The sequence below is a fragment of the Rhipicephalus microplus genome, chromosome 9 (assembly GCF_043290135.1).
Source record: "Rhipicephalus microplus isolate Deutch F79 chromosome 9, USDA_Rmic, whole genome shotgun sequence".
Taxonomy (NCBI): Eukaryota; Metazoa; Arthropoda; class Arachnida; order Ixodida; family Ixodidae; genus Rhipicephalus; species Rhipicephalus microplus.
The window spans coordinates 54760267-54780535 of record NC_134708.1 but is presented as its reverse complement, the minus strand read 5'-3'; the positions used below and the strand labels follow the sequence as shown (position 1 = coordinate 54780535).

Sequence of the window (20269 nt, the reverse complement as noted above, 5' to 3'; positions counted from 1 at the left end):
AATACAAAACTTTGTAAGAGAGATGGACTTCGAACGCAAACACATCGATCGAGTGAAGCAGCAGTTGGAATTACTATCCAAAAATATTGCGAAAGCGTGCCAGACATTCCGTCATCAATAACTGCCTGTTGGCAAACGATATAGCACTTAGTTGGTTTCATTTTTTGAGGTTCAGTGACACTTATATAATATCATAATATTATAATAATATGCGGAGTTTTGCTTTCCCAAACCACCATATGATTATGAGAGATGACGTAGTAGAGGGCTCCGGAAATTTCGACCATTTGGGGTTCTTTAACGTGCATCCAAATAAGAGCACACGGGTCTACGGCATTTTCACCTCCATCCAAAATGCGGCAGCCACAGCCGGGAATCAATCCCACGACCTGCGGGTCAGCAACCGAGTACCTTAGCCACTAGACCACCACGGCAGGGTGTCTTATACGCCGTACATTTCTCTTTTTTGGGCTTTACTCATGCGGTAGCATCATGACACGTAATTTATCTTGTAGCACCAGTAACGTTGCACTTACGCCTATTTTGCTGCGCTTGCATGGTTCATGATACTAATCCTACCTTATTGTTACATTTGAGTTCTTACATTGTATACTTCCGTATCTGACAGCCCCTTACACAAAGACTCTTCGATGCCTCTAAGCATTTTGTAACAAACAAACAAACAAACAAACAAACAAACAAACAAACAAACAAACAAACAAACAAACAAACAAACAAACAAACAAACAAACAAACTAATAAATAAACACTGAGCTCTTCCTAAGTAAACATCAGCTATATCCTGCTCTAAGTTTGTTTCTAACGGAGTTGCCGTGACGTACTTGAATGTTGCGAAGACCGTCGGCGAACTCCCTCAGCGATGCCTTTTCGACTGGCCGGTCGACGAAGACGTACTTGTGGAAGTCGTTCTTGACGGCGAAGTAGGCCAGCGAGTCTTGGCGTAGCACGGACGCCTTCACCTCAGCCATGTGATGCTGGGACTTTTTGCGAGCGTGCATCAGCACGTACCTTGGTGTACAGGAACACACAAAGAAATACATCATTTCCACCACAGGAGCGAATCAATGAATGCGATAGTAACAAATTGTAGTAGTATAAGAAGCAAGGCTGGCAACTAACTCCTTTGGATCCGACATCACGTAACTCTAGAAACGTTGGTTTAGAACAGAATACGGCCGCGCCAGAAAGAGATGCTCTGTGAGCACACTGTCTACGCGTAGAAAAGGCAGCACATATAAAAAGGTATATAGAGCCGACCGATGATGCCTGTTGAGACAACGCGCAAGCCAGCAATGGCGACCACATCGTCAGAATTGAAGTTCACAGTCGCTGCTCAAGCGAGACTCGACCGCCTTTCTGTGTTCCAAACGCTCGCTAAAAGGGCCCTCCAACACTGTTGAAACAGCCATTTTTTATTTATGTTCCACGTATAATGATCGCTGAGGATAATTCTAGCATAGGTCTAAGTGCCGATATGGGAATGATTTAGTAGTTGAATCATGACATAAATTCACTACATCGCTTCCAACCGCATCAGCACGTAGTGGCGCTCACCAAAACAGCTGCGGGCGGAAACGAAGAAGGGTGGCTGCAATGCTGTGATTGAATAAATGTGACGTTAGAAAAGATCGAGACGTGCCGTCAGATCTCCGATTACTAATGCATTTTATTTTTTATTTTTTTTTCATTGAACCACAGACTGACGCGTGGCCGCAACAGAAAGCATCATGACGACTATGAATAGCGACAAAAATGCTGTCTGCCATTTCGAAGCTAGATTTTTTGCTTGCAAGGATCGGATGTCCATACAAAAGGCTTCTCTATTTTTTCTATCTTCTTGCTTCCGTGCGTCTGCGAGCTGCCTTTTTCCGCACGTGCGGTAGGCTCTCGATTGTAGTTGAAGGAATGCAATGCACCCTTTTATAGTTCGTCGGGTGGTTCAGCGAACAACTCGCGAAGGGTCTACAATATTTCACCGCCCAAATTGATTGATTTGTGGGGTTGAACGTCCCAAAACTATGATATGATTCTTCCTTCTCAGAATGAGAGAAGGTAGTGACGTGTAATGCTTAACGAACAACATAAAACAACTCGCTTCGAAACAATAGCACCGCTTAAGCTTTGACAAGTCAGGTCTCAGGCACCACTTTTTTTACTGTAGAAACAAGGTCAACATTACGTTGAAGAGGACAAGGAATAATGAAAGCTGAAAGCTCGCCCTACGTAGGAGCTTCCAGCTTATTTCATTGAGGGAGCCATTCTACGTCCTCGCGCATGTCAGGACGAGGGAAATGTGATCAGGTGACCAAGTTGAGGGCAGGCATTTTTGTTTTGTTTGATCTGTGCTTCAATTACATTAATTCCTCCATTTACGCACGTTTACCCACGGGTTGAACATACGACGCGTGAGGTTATGTTATCAATTAGTGCTTTATGTGGAACATGATAGCGACAGCAACGACGACGCCAACAGTGAAAACACGCCCAGAGTGGCCATATAAAAGTATTCGCAATAAAAACACCGTAGCTACACATACAAATAAGTTAGAGAAAATGGTTATTAAGAGAGCAAACAATGCTAATTAGTAGCGATCGGTCATGCAGAGCGCGAACTAAAACGCGTGACTCTTCAAGACAGCTGTGGTGACACATACGTACTTAAGTCATTGAGTGATTGCTGAAGCCAACCGGTGAGTGACCTTCTTCAGATACTTGATAACTTATTGACAACAATAGTTGTGGTCCAAGTTTTGCTCTAAGACAACATTCGGATAACCGTACAATGGGGTCTGCCTATATTTGAGGAACAGAGCGCCTTCAGATATTACTGAGGCTAAAGACGAAAAGGAATTTTATTACGAATGATGAAATCATCCGACTATTTTTCTTTATTTTTTTTTGGTGCAAATGCATTTATTAATATAAGTCTTACTAGCCTCCGAAGTATTGCGCCCGATGTATGAAACAGAGCATAGGTCGCATTAGGATTAGGAGTCACTGGCGTAGCAGGGAATGGGCAGATAGTCGAGAAGGAGAGGGGGGGGGAGGGGTCAGGGCATGTTAAACACATGCACAAACATGCATGAAAAGTAAATAAGCCCCTCCACTCAACATCGCCCTCGTCCCACCATCCCGACACAAATGAAAAAATCAAAATATGGCTACGAACGCGCTAGAAATCTTTGATTACAGGCAGTGGGTGCGCATGCGTGGGTTTCAAAGTGTGACACGTACCGGTGTATAAATATCTTTCCTGGGTAGTAGAGTACTGCAGTGTGTTTTCATCGATCGTCTCATCTTTGTTTTTCTAAATGATTGTCTGAACCGTGCTCTACATGATGGAAGCTCATATTTGGCTTAGTTTTACTTTAAAAGGGTGTGCGTGGTGTTTGCTTTGTTACCATGCGTTCCAGTAGCACTGCTATGTACGAGGATCCCGCTTCATATTAGCTTTTCCACGCAAACACGCGCGCGCGCGCACACGCGCACACACGCACACACACACACACACACACGCACACACGCACGCACACACGCACACACACGCACACACACACACGCGCGCGCGCACACATACACGCGCACACACACACGCACACACACACACGCGCACACACACACGCACACGCACACGCACGCACACACACACGCACGCACACGCACACACACACACACACACACACAAAGAAAACAGTGGCGTATATTCTGTCACTTATTAGCCAATCCCCTGAAGTAGTTAGCAAAAAAAAAATGCCTGCGAGAATGAAATGATAGGCTGTTCCTTGGCCTCATCTGACAATTTTTTTTTGCGAATGCGTTTATTACAAGCATGCTTGGTGCAAAGTTTCGTGCAAATGAGGAGGAACCGAGTTGTTCGAGCTGGCTTCTAATGTCGTCAGCAAGTTGTCATGCCTAGATAGCGGAAAACGTCTATGCTTTGTTCACATACAGTGCGTATGATTGATACTATACCGTCGTGATCTTTCTAGACAGAAACAAGCCAATGGTCCCCTACCTCCCTCGGCCACTGTCTATGCCAGCATGGAAAATGAAGAATGAAGCGAGAGAAACGTATTAGCCTAATGCCACGAGTGTTTGTTGTTTTCTTGTTATGTGTGTGACACCGTAAGGACTGTAAGCAACGCTCGCTCGGTGCAGAACACGCCGCAATGGTTTAGAAGTTTCGCGATTGTTTGAGCTTCTTCTGTTAAGATTACGCGCAGGACGTGTATAGTCAAGCTCATTCGAGAGCTTTCCCGAGCACTAGTGATAAAGCTCTGGAGTATAAACCCACGTGCATAAATGCCTACATGTATAAAGGCCCACGTGTATAAATGCCAAGGCACCTTACCGCCAATCGATAGCCCGATGCTTACACCGTTATCAGTGTGCAGCATGCATCGCTTGTAGTGTGTCTCTTCATTTCCCTGACACTGGTTCACCCAAATAAAAAGTTCAGTCCTCAACACGCCCACTGCTGCCTCCAGCAACGTCACGACCCTGAGGCAATTCCTAATACAAGTAATAATTGTTGGGGTTTAACGTCCAAAACCACCTTATGATTGTGAGAGACGCCATAGTAAACAGCTCCAGAACTTTCGACCACCTGGGGTTCTTTACCGTGCATCTAAACCTGAGGACACGAGCATCAAACATGCGGCCGCGGCGGCTGGAATTCGATCCTGCGATCTTCGGGTCAGCAGCCGAGTGCCTTAGCCACTAGACCACCGCGGCGGGTCCTGGTCTGTTCACTGACCTGGACACAATGTAGTCCATGACGAAAGATCCGATATAGTCGAGTGGTTCGAAGGAGTCGTGGCGGTTCTTGCGGTCTCGCGTCTTGTAGGTCGGGTGTAGCAGAGCCTTTAGAAATATGCTCGGGTTCTGGAAGTGATAGTCTCCCAGGTGGTCGCGCAGGAATTCCTGGGGAAGCCGCAACGACAGCGCCTGCTTCAGGTCAGGTGCCACCTGAAGGCGCTCCAGGCCCGCCGCGGCACCGCCCGACGATCCCTGCGGCGCGCCGTTGCTGCTCCCTGTAACCAAAATGAGTTGGAAATTGTTTAACAAAACCTATATTACTGGACAACATGCTGGGTACTGCCACATGCCGAAGAAGAGCCAGTGGAAAAGCCGACATATGCAGGACAGCTGATACCATGTACCTGTGCCACGTCGGCATTTAAAATGAAAGTGACGTCGTAATTCCTCACGATTTATTTCTATTTGCACTGCACCTCTGGAACAAATCAAATGGCATTCGCCTAAATGCCATTTGGCGCCTAATGCTTTTGCTAAATATCTGCTGGGCGAGCGATTCTTACTCTGTACACCGAAACGACAGTGCAATCAAAAGGTTTGAAATTGAATGTATCAAATAAAAAATTACTGGACCTGTCAAGCTTCACTTTTAGGAGTTAAACGCGATAACGATACTCTGTTCCTAGTGCGTACTTCAAACACTGATTGCATGAAACCTTTCCGAACTTGCTATGCACCTCGTACGTGGCTTTAAGGGAACAGGCGCAGTAGAGCGCGTGCCTTTTGTAGTGGATGACAGGCTTGAAAGCACGAAGCCATTATGATACCTCACATGTTCTGACGCCCACATCGGATGACGCCCGAATCGAGGAAGCGGATAGACATCCTTGCGCGTGATTCGGTTGAGACGTCGGTAGTCCACGCAAAACCTGATGGGTCTGTCCTTCTTCTTCACCAACACAACTGGAGAGGCCCAGGGACTGCTTGACGGTTCGATTATGCCACGTATTAGCATGTCGTCAACCTGTTCATTAATGGCACAGCGATCGGTAGTTGACACACGATATGGACGCTGCCGTAATGACGTCTCTTGACCGGTATTTATACGATGAACAACAGATGACGCTCGACCTAAGGAAGGCTGATTGTGGTCAAACGAGGCCCGAAAACGCTGTAGGAACTTGATCAGCTGTTCCTGCTGCCCAGGCGTGAGGTTGCAATCAATGGACTTGCGGAATACATCCATAGGTTCATTACGTCAGCTGCGGGTGTAATGGCACAAGTCGGTAAAAATGGCTTGTCTGGATAGATCGGGTCTTCGAAAATACAATTTAAGGTCTCGAGGCTCCCCAGACACTCGCCGCGTAGCAGGATTTATGGGCAAGCAGAAACGTTGCACGCCTGAAGTACCGCCGAACCATTGGAAAAGTTGATGACGGCAAACGGGAGGACGATGGTTCGGTGTTGCACACTAGCTATAGTTGGTTGGAACAGGAGCGTCGAGTTAGTGGCAGCAGGGGAAAACACAGGCACTAGGACGGCGGACAACGGCGCGATGTGGACGTCAGCTGCGGCAAACACTTTCGAGGGACTTTGGTGGTCGATATCAAGCCACGGATTCGTCAACGTGAGTTCAGCACGAGCGCAGTCGACGAGGGCCTGATGGGTAGAAAGGAAATCCCATCCTAGTATGACGTCGTAAGATGAACGTGGGAGAACAACAAAGTTGACGGCGTACCAAACATCTTGAATAAGAACGCGTGCTGTGCACTGAGCTGTCGGCGCGATGAAATGGGAGGTGGCTATACGCAGAGCAAGATTCGTAAGCGGCGTTGTAACTTTTCTCAAATCGCGACACAGTTTTTCACTAATTACAGAAACGACGGCGCCTGTGTCGACAAGTGCACGTACAGCAACACCTTCTACTAGCACACCAATTTCGTTGGTCGGTCAAAGAGGAGGTCTTAGAAAGATTGATGACGACGCAGTTCTTGCCTCCGGAACTGCGGCTGTCAGTTTTCCTCTCGAGCGGGGCTCGTGCGCCGAAGCATCGGGGAGACAGATCGGTGACGGGGTGGTAATGACCGGCGAGAATTGACAGGGCGTCGTGGGGACAATGAGTTGGTGATAGGAGAAGATGGTCGCTGGGGATTATGGGCAGCTTGGTAATTTGCAGAATTCCCATGGTCTGGAGGCTGGAAGTTGCGACGGTGACAGTAGCGTGCTATATGTCCCACGAAACCACATGCGAAACAGATGGGTCGATTATCCAAGGTGCGCCATGGGTTAACGACAGAAGGTGCAGGTGGCGAAACGGGATGGGTACCGTGTATGTAGGCAGCGTCGTAGGGTAGGAGGACCCGGTGCCCCGGTATGCGCCAGAGACAGGTGGGGCTGGGGGTCTAGCAACGACGGCAGCGTAGGTCAACGGCGTAGGGACGGGTGGCGATAGAGGCAGTGCCTGCGTGACCTGTGTCTCACTGACCTGGCGTAAACGTGGGTCTAACGAGGTCACTGGCGCGGATGCTTCGGCCACAAGAGAAAGCTGACGCGCAACTTCTTCACGAATGAATTGTTTTATGTGGGGCAGTAAGACGGTGTGATCAGCAGCGACGTCGTGCACGAGGGCGTAAACTTTAGCCGTATCTTCAGTGGCCCTGCGCGTCGAGACACGCTGCTTACGCAACTCGTCGTACTCCTGACAGAGGTGGACAACATCGGTGACGGTCCGTGGGCTCCTAGCGACGAGCATCTGGAAGGTATCGTCGTCAACTTCTTTGATGATGTGCTTGATTTTGTCGCGTTCGGTTAGAGATTCATCGACGCGCTTGCAAAGAGACAAGATATCTTCAATGTAACTTGTAAAGGTCTCATCTCTGCGCTGGACTCGACTACGGAGACGCTGTTCCGCGCGAAGCCGGCACACTGCGGGACGACCGAAGACCGCGGCGATGGTGGTCTTGAAGGCGGACCAGTTGGTGATTTCGCATTCATGATTTTTGAACCAGAGGCTGGCCACATCAGCGAGGTAAAAGCGCACGTTTGTGAGCTGGTTGCAGGCGTTCCACTTGTTGGAAGCACTTACGATTTCGTACTCGACGAGCCAGTGTTCGACGTCTTGTTCGTCGTTGCCGCGAAAAATTGGTGGGTCGCATTGCCGAGGTACGCCAGTACAGTAGACTGTCGTTGGTAAGGCAGCTTGAGAAGGGCCAGGAGCAGTCATGGTGAACGGTGAGGGTAGCGTCCGATTGCGAAGTTTCAGGTTGATGGGAACCCCGGCTCCTCCACCACTTAAAATAGAGGTGTTGTACGTCGAAAAAGGTTCAGACACAGCTTGGCAAAATATGCTTTATCAGGCTGGTCTGGCTAATGGCGAGCGGCGTGCGCGAGCTACTATATGCAGCTACCGATCATCGTCGTCTTCTTCATTGCCAGCAGAGCGTCCATTATTCAGATTCATTAATTCATTACAATTTATTTATTTATTTATGCCAGCTTGCTTTGCAAGCCATAAGCAGGAATAGGTTGTACGAAAACCTAAAAGAAACAAAAGTAACAAACTGTAAATACACGTTGTGGGAAAAAAGACAAAAAAGTTAAGTGATCTGTCTTGAACAGTATTTACAGCGTGTGAAATACTAAAAACAGTATAATATAAAAAAACAAAATATTGCAGGTGAAAATGCCAGCAAGCGAATATTTAAATAAAAAACAACGGAACAACAAAAACAAACCATAGCCAAAAGAAAGTAGCGTCAAAGTAATGAAAAGCAAACGTGACAAGAATGCGCAAAACAGCACTTACTTGCGGAGCGCTCAGCACAGCAACAAAAAGAATACGTTTATGTTGAAACACCTTCCGTCATCGATTAGTAAGAGTATGGACAAACGACGATATTGGAACAAGGCAGCTGGACATGACGCCATATCATCAAGGATTTTAAAGGAGAATATTGATGTATTGTGTGGTCCCTTATGCCATATATTTAATCATGCATTTTCCTCTAAAACTTATCCTAGTATACTTAAGACCGCCAAAGTAATACCAGTGTACAAATCTGGTGATCGGAATCTTCCGGACAGCTACAGACCAATATCTGTTCTGAGTAGTATTAACACTACGCTTGAAAAACTAATATCGTCGCAATTAAGGCGCTTCCTGGGTGAACAGAATGTACTTTGTCCCCAGCAACACGGCTTTGTTGCAAACAGGTCCACTTCAACTGCTGTTTCGATGCTTACGCAATATATTAATTCCGCGCTACATGAAAACAACATAGCAATAGCAGTATTTTTAGACATACGAAAGGCATTTGATGCTATTAGTCATTCCATTTTACTGGAAAAAATGCATTCTTATGGGATAAAAGGTAACTCGCTTGATTTTTTTTCTAGTTATCTATCGGCACGCAAACAAAAGGTAGTCATTGGTGACATCAAATCATCCTACGGTTATATTAAATGCGGGGTGCCACAGGGTTCAGTTTTGGGCCCTATATTGTTCTCTCTTTATATTAATGATGTCCCGCGATCCCTACAAAGGTCAAGGGCACTGATGTACGCGGACGACACTGTTTTAGTTTTCACAGGACACTCCTTAGCAGATTTACAAAATGACGCGATGACCGATTTATCGAACATTTCGGAATGGTTTGCCAGGAATCAGCTGACTGTTAACTGTACTAAAACAAAGTATATGGTGTTTCACTCTCGTAGGAAACATATTGACGCTGAATCTCTTAACCTAACAATAAACAACACTCCTATTCAACAAGTTCCTTGTTTTAAATATTTAGGCGTCACTTTTGATGAACACTTACACTGGCATGAGCAAGTACAAAGTGTGTGCGCAAAGCTAGCCTATGGCTGCTATTCTCTAATAAAAGCTCGCCAATATTTTCCACAAGCTATTCTCCGCACACTCTACTTTTCATTGTGTCATTGTCACATAGGTTACTGTCTGGAATCGTGGGGTGTGACGTACAACAGTTATCTAAAAACTCTTGAGCGACTTCAAAAGCGTACACTGAAAATCATAAGCCAAGGTGAATCAGTAAGTAATATTTTCCAATCACAACGCATTCTCTCAGTTCCGATGTTGCGTGACTACAAAATTGCTGTTTCAGTAAATAACATAATTAATAGAAATTCACCTTTGCCTGCTGATCTTTTTTCAATTCCTAAACGCAATACGCGACATGCTTCGAATGGTAATTTCAATCTGCCCAAATGTTTTAATGTTTACGGAGAAAGACTGATACAGTTTAGTGGAACAAAAATATGGAACACGGTCCCCCTAGAGATTAAAACGGCACGTAATTTCAGCATGGCATGTAAATCATTTTTTCTGTGGAGTCAAGACATGTAAGCATGTGTGTGTGATTCGATTTTCATTGTATTTTTTTAATAAGTGCCTATGTATAGAAACTAGCTGCAAGCTAATAAGTATGCATATCTGCAAGAAAAAATGTATTACTGTGTTATCTGTATCACATGATTGTTTTTTTTATGTTGTTACCTCAGAGCTGACCTGTACACTTTTTTATGTTGCACATTGTATTGGACCGTCCACTAGCCACTTTAGGCTATCGGTCCAAATAATCCCTGTAATTGCATATATCTATTTATGAAAATAAAGCTTCATTGATTGATTGATTGATTGATTGTTAAGCTCTGCAGTGCATATTCAAGCAATGCATTCCATTCACGGATGGCACGAGGGGAAAAAAAGACTGTTTGAAGATGTTGGTTCGGTAGGCACACTCAGTTAGTTTGAGCGGATGAGACGAGCAAGTAGGGCGCCGGCCACGCGGTCTAGTGAACAAATCCTGGAAATGGGAAGAAGTTGCCTGCGGGCTGAAACGTATGGGCCGTAGATATTGGCCAAGTTCCCCTACTAACCACTGGTCCAATAAAAAAATGAAGATTCCCGCTTGGGTGGTCAACACTAATTAAGATTCTTGATTACACGTAATCTATAAGTGGAGATTACTTTTGTCAACCATCGCGATTTACCCGGCTATAAAGATCGAAGATGTGCGTTCCAGCTTTGCTGGCTAACAATCAATACCATGCGCTTGGGCAGGCATATAATTTAATTTTTTCAGTTAGAATAGACAAGCGACCAGGTCATATTCCTTTCAAACACCGCCTATGGATAACTAGGTGTAAGCGTTTGAAATCTATAAAGCGTTGCTTGAAGGCGCTCAATATTTTAGCTACGGTTTGTTAGCTACGGTTAGCTACGGTTCGGATAATAATTCATTATCCTCGATTCAGTTACAACTCATGTTGGCCCCAAAACATTCTTTTCAAAAGTACAAAAACTTCTCTAGAAAAAAAAATTCAGATTGTGAAAATCAGAAGATGTGATTATGCAGCGATCCCTTTTTATGAACCCATAATCCTTCAGGCGCTCTTAGAGCTAATTAGTGGTCAAAGTCATTATCGCTGACACCAAGCGTCACCAATGAGATCATCCATTATCAACTTTATAGATGCGATGTATAAGTCATGAACGGTGATTGATAGGTCTGACAATGACCTTATCGTAAGAGAATCGCTGCAAAAAGAGGGAGTTTATGAGCCTAATTTCGGCACTATCAGTGTGTTTATCGACGACGTTAACGTATGTATGAAAAGGGTGGCGACCTATGTTTCTTATTAGTACGATACACAGTCGAGCATCGCGTTTCTGAGCAGACTGATGAGCAGTATCACCGGAAACACCAAATTTGTCTTGTTTTTTAAAGCAAAGTCAACTCGCGATACGTTGTCTCAAATCAGGCATGCTAGCAAAACAAAACAGTCTCTCTGATATTTAACCTCGCTGAGAACGCTGTTGAGGCAGGGTGGCAGGAAATGTGTGCTCAGTCAATGTGATGTCGCAAGAGCGATTTCAATGTGCCCATTGATGTCGCTTGAAGAGAGTGAGCACTGAGATGTGCGTGTTTTGGTGCGACTTGTGTGTGGCACAATGATGGGGACGTTGGAGTACGGGCAAGTTTTACATTTCCATTTTTTCGTCTAGTCATCGCTACGCGTGACTCAGCCGCAACCACGGAGAGGTGGCAACCAAATTTCAACTTACCCAGAAAAGATTCCATTCATCAGGAATAACTAATTTAATACAGGAATATAACATTACTTGAACGATGCAACTTTTTATTATCATCATCATCATCAGCCTGATTACGTTCACTGCAAGACAAAGGCCTCCCCTATGTTCCGCCAGTCAACCCGGTCCTGTGCTTGCTGCTGCCAATTTACACCCGCAAACTTCTTAATCTCACCTGCCCACCTAACTTTCTGTCTCCCCATAGGCCGCTTGCCTTCTCTGGGGATCCAGTTAGTTACCCTTAAGGACCAGCTTTTATCCCGCCTAAGCGCTACATGCCCGGCCCATGTCCATTTATTCTTCTTGATTTCAACTATGATATCCTGAACCCCGGTTTGTTTCCTGATCCACTCTGCTCTCTTCTTGTCTCTTAAGGTTACACCTATCATTTTCTTTTCCGTCACTCGCTGCGTCGTCCTCAATATAAGCTTAACCCTCTTTATAAGTCTCCAGGTTTCTGCTCCGTAGCTAAGTACCGGCAAAATGCAGCTGTTAGATACCTTCCTCTTGAGGGAAAGAGGCAATCTACCAGTCATAATTTGACAGTGCTTGCCGAATATGCTCCACCCCTCTCTTATTCTTCTAGTTACTTGAATCTCGTGGTTCGGCTCCGTGATTATTACCTGTCCTAAGTAGACGTAGTGTTCAAGTGCAGTATTACCTACCACAAATCTACCACAAAGCTTGGTTGTTGTACATTCCCTTCGTTTTCTGCAGAATTTTTTCATGACCTACCTTTTAATGCAACTTGTACAGATTAAAAAAAAAGAACCACTTCTCGATGCTGAAACGTCTCCACCTTCCAAACGCCTGAAGCTTGACGGTACGCATTCTTGCATTCTTAGGCAACGAAACTGAATACACCGTTTTTTCACCGTCTCAGGATGGACGATCAACATCGTAATTAGAAATATCAGTGCAGAACAGTGGCGTAGTCAGACATTTCTTTTTCTGAAGGGGGAGGGGGCTCCTTGAAGTGTTCATTTTCGCTCTGTATGCCATGACAGAGAAAAAACAACATTGCGGTGGGTTGGGGGCACGCGCCCATCGTGCCACCCCCTTGCTACGCCACTGGTACAGATGACTGCCTGGTTGGATAGGTAAACTGGGAAAGCTATTTTAACTTCGACCAAGAGAGGAGAAAAAGAAGGACCGGGAGGTTAGCCAGTTCTCAGACCGGCTGGCTACCCTGAAAGTAAAGTACGTGAAAACACGGCCCAAAATACCATTCGTTCTCTCGGAACTCTTCCACCGGTGTATGAACACAGACTACGCTCTGCGCCAAAACGAGGTGGTCATTAAGCGCCCGGCGAACGTCTTCAAGACACTGCTGCAACGTTGCCACAGCCCCCTCCCCCCCCCCCCCCCCCCCAGGGAACCCAGTCGGTTCCGAAACGTGGTGTTCTTTTAAGCATTTTCGCGTACTTTACTTTGATTAGAGTTAAAATGTTTTTCCCAGAACATGTCAATTATGTTCTTCCCGGTGCACTGTTGGTCCAGAGCTTATCGATAGTGTGTACAAACTTGTTTCGAAAAGTATCGAGCTAATAGCACAATCGCAGTCGTAACACCTCATCTATTTTTACGACCACCGTTTGCACACTATAACAGACTCTAGCAGTCCTTCGCAGCAGCTCTTTCGCTTTCCATTTCATGTATATTATGACATTTACCACTTCAGCTGAGGCCCAGTCATTGTCAGTGAAAGATGACTCCTTGTATCGCGACAGGCATTTTGTATGAGTGTGCCTAAGCAACCTCCGCGTGTCGTAGTTCACACTGCGAGTATTTAAAAAAAAAAAAGGTGGCACGACGTTCCTGTGTTGCTATGGTGAATGAAAAGAATGACTCTCGTATACACAGCTTTGAGTTCTGAAACTCTAAGGTATAGGTTGGCAGTTTTCATGACATTCAATATTTTGCATACAGACAAATGATTGAGCAATATAACACAGTTATTTATAACAAAGTACTCGGAACAAGTCAAAACACTTCGTCTGACAGTGCGAGTCGCTGTTGTGTGCGCCCGTGGAATTGTCTTTGTTTATTTTTGCTTTTCTCGCTAGGTGTTTTTCAGTACTGTTGCTATTTTTTTTTAACTTTACAACTGTTCGGCAGTCTTCAGTACTTTACTCTTCGATGTTCTTGTGTGTGCCTATGCTATGCGCATTTTTAAGTGTGTGTGTGATTTCCTTTTACGTGACCATTGCACCGCTCATTTTGTAACAATTCAAACTATTGACCATTTGTTTTGTTGAAAATCTTCGTATTCTTCACCACTTAATTATATTTATTTATTGGCAGAACGTTATTGTTGTATACTCTTCTGGCACTCACGTATTTGCTTTCTTTGGTTGTTTGCTTATTTTGTGATGCTCTCCTTACTCAATGCTTCCAGTGTGGTCTGTAAGGTAGTTTAAAATAAACGAATAAATATAGGTATAACACTGCAATTTTCCCCGTATATCTGTGATATAAGAAGTCATTCATTCCACCTATCATTTTTTTATGCGAAAACTTTAATTGTAAAGGCTTTGACCACGTCTGGTAGCTAAGTGAGTACTCTAGTTAGAATTCAACAACAGCCCCCTTCCCGTTACAGTGAGCTGAATAAGCCAACGTGAGCACTTATGTGATTCAATCAATCAGGCTGACAAGCAAGCGCATTGTGTTCTTGCACTGGCACGCCATTAACATTTTTAATATTGCCACCTCACAGATATAGGATCAGAACATCTGAAAGCAACGAGCTAAATTGAACAGCCCTGTTATAGGGTCCCTAAGCAGCCCCTGAAAATACAAAGAACGTTTCGGTTGTTCTCTCCTGGCGTTTCCACATTTTTCGACACACACTATGACGCCAGCAGCGTCCTCCAGTTAGGTCATGAGGAAATAAGCTCTCTTTGATCTATACACAAGGTATGTCAATTGTCAATTGTCGCCTACCGTGATTTTCCACGCACTCGCATGCCACTTCTGCCTTGTCTCGCATGACTCCTAAGCATGAGTAACTGCATAAACTTCCTTTTGTGCTTCGTCGACTGCATAAGTGGATGTAACAACATGTAGCCGGTAAACGCGAATTCAAAACATATTGAACACTAACTGCTGATATTATCCGCGTGTTTCATGAAGAATTAAGTGGCGAGGGAGAGATAGCGCCTTTACTGAGGGCAGTAAACGTGAGAAAACATCCCAGCCCTTGAACTCGAAGTTGTTTAGTGGCCCCTTAAGCCGTTTATCCCTCATGAAACCCCTTCACGGACCCCGACACAGTCGAAACAATATCCGAAAAGCATACACTCTGTCTAGACTGGGGCACTGCAGGTGATTAAAAAAAGCGCAAGTCTATAGACAGTTCCAATGAGCTAACGAGTGCTCAGTGATCACTGGCGATGATCGTTGACCTACAGGAGAAGGTCAATGTCCTTCCGAATCATCTTTAGTAGTACTGGCTCGACCTTCTGGACGTCGTAGCCGCTGTCGACGAAAATGGCACCCATGACCGACTTGAAGAACTTGTAGACAAAGCTGCGTTTCTTCTTCGCGTACTTTAGATCTGACAGATTCTGCGCACGAAAGAAAGACAAATACAAAACTTTGTAAGAGAGATGAACTGTGAACGTAAACACATCGATCGAGTGAAGCAGCAGTTGGAATGACTATGCAAAAATATTGCGAAAGCATGCCAGACATTCCGTCATCAATAACTGCATGTTGGCAAATGATATAGCACTTAGTTGGTTTCATTTTTTGAGGTTCAGTGATACTTATATAATATCATAATATTATAATATTATGCGGAGTTTTGCTTCCCCAAACACCATATGATTATGAGAGATGACGTAGTGGAGGGCTCCGGAAATTTCGACCACCTGGAGTTCTTTAACGTGCATCCAAATAAGAGCACACGGGCCTACGGCATTTTCACCTGCATCCAAAATGCAGCAGCTACAGCCGGGATTCAATCCCGCGACCTGCGGGTCAGCAGCCGAGTACCTTAGCCACTAGACCACCACGGCAGGGTGTCTAATACGCCGTACATTTATCTTTTTTGGGCTTTACTCATGCGGTAGCATCATGGCACTTAATTTATCTTGTAGCGCCAGTAACGTTGCACTTACGCCTATTTCGCTGCGCTTGCATGGTTCATGATATTAATCCTACCTTATTGTTACATTTGAGTTCTTACATTGTATACTTCCGTATCTGACAGCCCCTTACACAAAGACTCTTCGATGCCTCTAAGCATTTTGTAACAAACAAACAAACAAACAAACAAACAAACAAACAAACAAACAAACAAACAAACAAACAAAAAACAAACAAACAAAAAGCAAACAAACGAACAAACAAACAAATAAATAAACAAACTAAAAAATAAACATTGAGCTCTTCCTATGCAAATACCAGCTATATCGCGCTCTAAGTTTGTTTCTAACGGAGTTGCCATGGCGTACTTGAATGTTGCGAAGACCGTCGGCGAACTCCCTCAGCGATGCCTTTTCGACTGGCCTGTCGACGAAGACGTACTTGTGGAAGTCGTTCTTGACGGCGAAGTAGGCCAGCGAGTCTTGGCGTAGCACGGACGCCTTCACCTCAGCCATGTGATGCTGGGACTTGTTGCGAGCGTGCATCAGCACGTACCTTGTACATGAACATACAAAGAAAAAAGATCAGTTTCAACACAAGAGCGAAGCCATGAATGCGATAGTAACAAATTGATAGTATAAGAAGCAAGGCTGGCAACTAACTCTTTTGGATCTGACATCACGTAACTCTAGAAACGTTCGTGTAGGACAGAATACGGCCGCGCCAGAAAGAGATGCTCTGTGAGCACACTGTCTACGCGTAGAAAAGGCAGCACGTATAAAAAGGTACACAGAGCCGACCGATGATGCCTGTTGAGACAACGCGCAAGGCAGCAATGGCGAGCACATCGTCTGAATTGAAGTTCACAGTTGCTGCTCAAGTGAGACCGAACCACCTTTCTGTGTCCGAGACGCTCGCTAAAAGGGCCCTCCAACACTGTTGAAATACCCATTTTTTATTTATGGTCGACGTATAGAGGTGCCTGAGGATAAATCTAGCATAGGTCTAAGTGCCGATATGGGAATGATTTAGTAGTTGAATCACGACATGAAATCACTACGTCACTTCCCACCGCATCAGCACGTAGTGGCGCTCACCAAAACAGCCGCGGGCGGAAAAGAAGAAGGGCGGCTGCAATGCTATGATTGAATAAATGTGACGTTAGAAAAGATCGGGATGTTCCGTCAGATCTCCGATTACTAATGCATTTTATTTTTTATTTTTTTTTTTCATTGAACCACAGACTGACGCGTGGCCGCAACAGAAAGCATCATGACGACTACGAATAGCGACAAAAATGCTGTCTGCCATTTCGAAGCTAGATTTTTTGCTTGCAAGGATCGGATGTCCATACAAAAGGCTTCTCTATTTCTTCCATCTTTTTGCTTCCGTGCGTCTGCGAGCTGCCTTTTTCCGCACGTGCGGTAGGCTCTCGATTGTAGATGAAAGAATGCAATGCACCCTTTTATAGTTCGTCGGGTGGTTCAGCGAACAACTCGCGAAGGGTCAACAATATTTCACCGCCCAAATTGATTGATTTGTGGGGTTTAACGTCCCAAAACTATTATATGATTCTTCCTTCTCAAAATGAGAGGAGGGAGTGACCCGTAATGCTTAACGAACAACATAAAACAACTCGCTTCGAAACAATAGCACCGCTTAAGCTTTGACAAGTCAGGTCTCAGGCACCACATTTTTTATTGTAGAAACGAGGTCAACATTACGTTGAAGAGGACAAAGAATAATGAAAGCTGGAAGCTCGCCCTACGTAGGAGCTTCCAGCTTATTTCATTGAGGGAGCCATTCTACGTCCTCGCGCATGTCAGGACGAGGGAAATGTGATCAGGTGACCAAGTTGAGGGCAGGCATTTTTGTTTTGTTTGATCTGTGCTTCAATTACATTAATTCCTCCATTTACGCACGTTTACCCACGGGTTGAACATACGACGCGTGAGGTTATGTTATCAATTAGTGCTTTATGTGGAACATGATAGCGACAGCAACGACGACGCCAACAGTGAAAACACGCCCAGAGTGGCCATATAAAAGTATTCGCAATAAAAACACCGTAGCTACACATACAAATAAGTTAGAGAAAATGGTTATTAAGAGAGCAAACAATGCTAATTAGTAGCGATCGGTCATGCAGAGCGCGAACTAAAACGCGTGACTCTTCAAGACAGCTGTGGTGACACATACGTACTTAAGTCATTGAGTGATTGCTGAAGCCAACCGGTGAGTGACCTTCTTCAGAGACTTGATAACTTATTGACAACAATAGTTGTGGTTCAAGTTTTGGTCTAAGACAACATTTGGATAACCGTACAATGGGGTCTGCCTATATTTGAGGCACAGAGCGCCTTCAGTTATTACTGAGGCTAAAGACGAAAAGGAATTCTATTACGAATGATAAAATCATCCGACTATTTTTCTTTATTTTTTTTGGTGCAAATGCATTTATTACTATAAGTCTCACTAGCCTCCGAAGTATTGCACCCGATGTATGAAACGGAGCATAGGTCGCATTAGGACTAGGAGCTACTGGCGTAGCAGGAGATGGGCAGGTAGTCAAGAAGGGGGCGGGCGGGAGGGTTGAGGCGTGTTATAGAAACACACGCACAAACATGCATGAAAAGTAAATAAGCCCCTCCACTCAACATCGCTCTACTCCCACCATGTCCAAACAAATGAAAACAAAAACAAAAGATGGCTACGAACGTGCTATAGGAATCTTTGATTACAGGCAGTGGGTGCGCATGCGCGGGTTTCAAAGTAGGACACCGGTGTATAGATATCTTTCCTGGGTAGTAGAGTACTGCAGTGTGTTTTCATCGATCGTGCCATTTTTTTTTCTAAATTCATGTCTGAACTGTGCTCTACATGTCTACATGATGGAAGGACATATTTGGCTTGGTTTTACTTTCAAAGGGTGTGCGTGATGTTCGCTTTGTTGCCATGCGTTCCAGTAGCACTGCTATGCACAAGGATCCCGCTTCATATTAGCTTTTACACACACACACACACACACACACGCACACGCACACGCACACGCACACGCACACGCACACGCACACACGCACGCACACGCACACACGCACACACACACACACACACACACACACACACACACACACACACACACACACACACACACACACACACACAAAGAAAACAGTGTCGTATATTCTGTCACTTATTAGCCAATCCCCTGAAGTAGTTAGCAAAAAAATGTCTGCGAGAATGAAATGATAGTCTGTTCCTGGGCCTCATCTGACATTTTTTTTTGCAAATGCATTTATTACAAGCATTCTTGGTGCAAAGTTTCATGCAAATGAGAAGGAACCGAGTTGTTCGAGCTGGCTTCTAATGTCGTCGGCAAGTTGTCACACCTAGATAACAAAAAACTTCTATGCTTTGTTCACATACAGTGCGTATGATTGATACTACACCGTCGTGATCTTTCTAGGCAGAAACAAGCCAATGGTTCCCTACCTCCCCTCGGCCACTGTCTATGCCAGCATAGAAAATGAAGAATGAAGCGAGAGAAACGTATTAGCATAATGCCACGAGTGTTTGTTGTTTCCTTGTTATGTGTGTGACATTGTAAGGACTGTAAGCAACGCTCGGTGCAGAACACGCCGCAATGTTTTAGAAGTTTCGCGATTGTTTGAGCTCCTTCTGTAAAGATTACGCGCAGGGCGTGTATAGTCAAGCTCATTCGAGAGCTTATTCGAGCACTAGTGATAAGGCTCTGGAGTGTAAACCCACGTGTATAAATGCCTACGTGTATAAATGCCAACGTGTATAAATGCCAACGTGTATAAACGCCCACGTGTATAAACGCCCACGTGTATAAATGCCAAGGCACCTTACCGTCAATCACATTATCGACAGCCCGATGCTTACACCGTTATCAGTGTGCAGCATGCATCGCTTGTAGTGTGTCTCTTCATTTCCCTGACGCGGGTTCACCCAAATAAAAAGTTTAAGACGGTAAGTTGGGCCAGTTGATTAGGATCCATCGTGAACTTACTTGCAGCGCAACACCAGAAAAAATACAGGACAGGGAAGAAGTCGTCTTTTCTTTCTCTTTTACTCCTTCTCTGTCCTGTATTTTTATGGTGTTGCGCTGTAAGTAAGTTCACGATAAAAAAGTTTAATCCTGAACGTGCCCACTGCTGCCTCCATCAGTACCACGATCCTAAGACAATACCTAATACAAATAATAAATATTGGGGTTTAATGTCCAAAACCACCTTATGATTATGAGTGAACAGCTCC

General features: G+C 44.8%; 1 protein-coding gene and 1 long non-coding RNA gene across 3 annotated transcripts in view; both read right to left on the bottom strand.

Moving 5' to 3' along the window:
- The window catches only part of LOC142771806 (uncharacterized), a 578925-nt gene that overhangs the window by 113432 nt on the left and 445224 nt on the right, over positions 1–20269 (bottom strand). The gene's annotated exons all lie outside the window — the stretch shown is intronic.
- Positions 1–20269, bottom strand: part of LOC119163841 (ribonuclease 3) — a 36011-nt gene that overhangs the window by 443 nt on the left and 15299 nt on the right. Inside the window, exons 5-6 of one of the 2 annotated variants that reach the window (XM_037415907.2) lie at positions 4778–5054; positions 843–1029 (exon numbers count right to left, since the gene is read on the bottom strand). In XM_037415907.2, the coding sequence (XP_037271804.2) occupies positions 843–1029; positions 4778–5054 (464 nt within the window). Of the gene's footprint in view, positions 1–842; positions 1030–4777; positions 5055–14562; positions 15466–16356; positions 16544–20269 lie in introns of those variants that run through there. The other variant, XM_075873676.1, reaches the window with a different exon arrangement.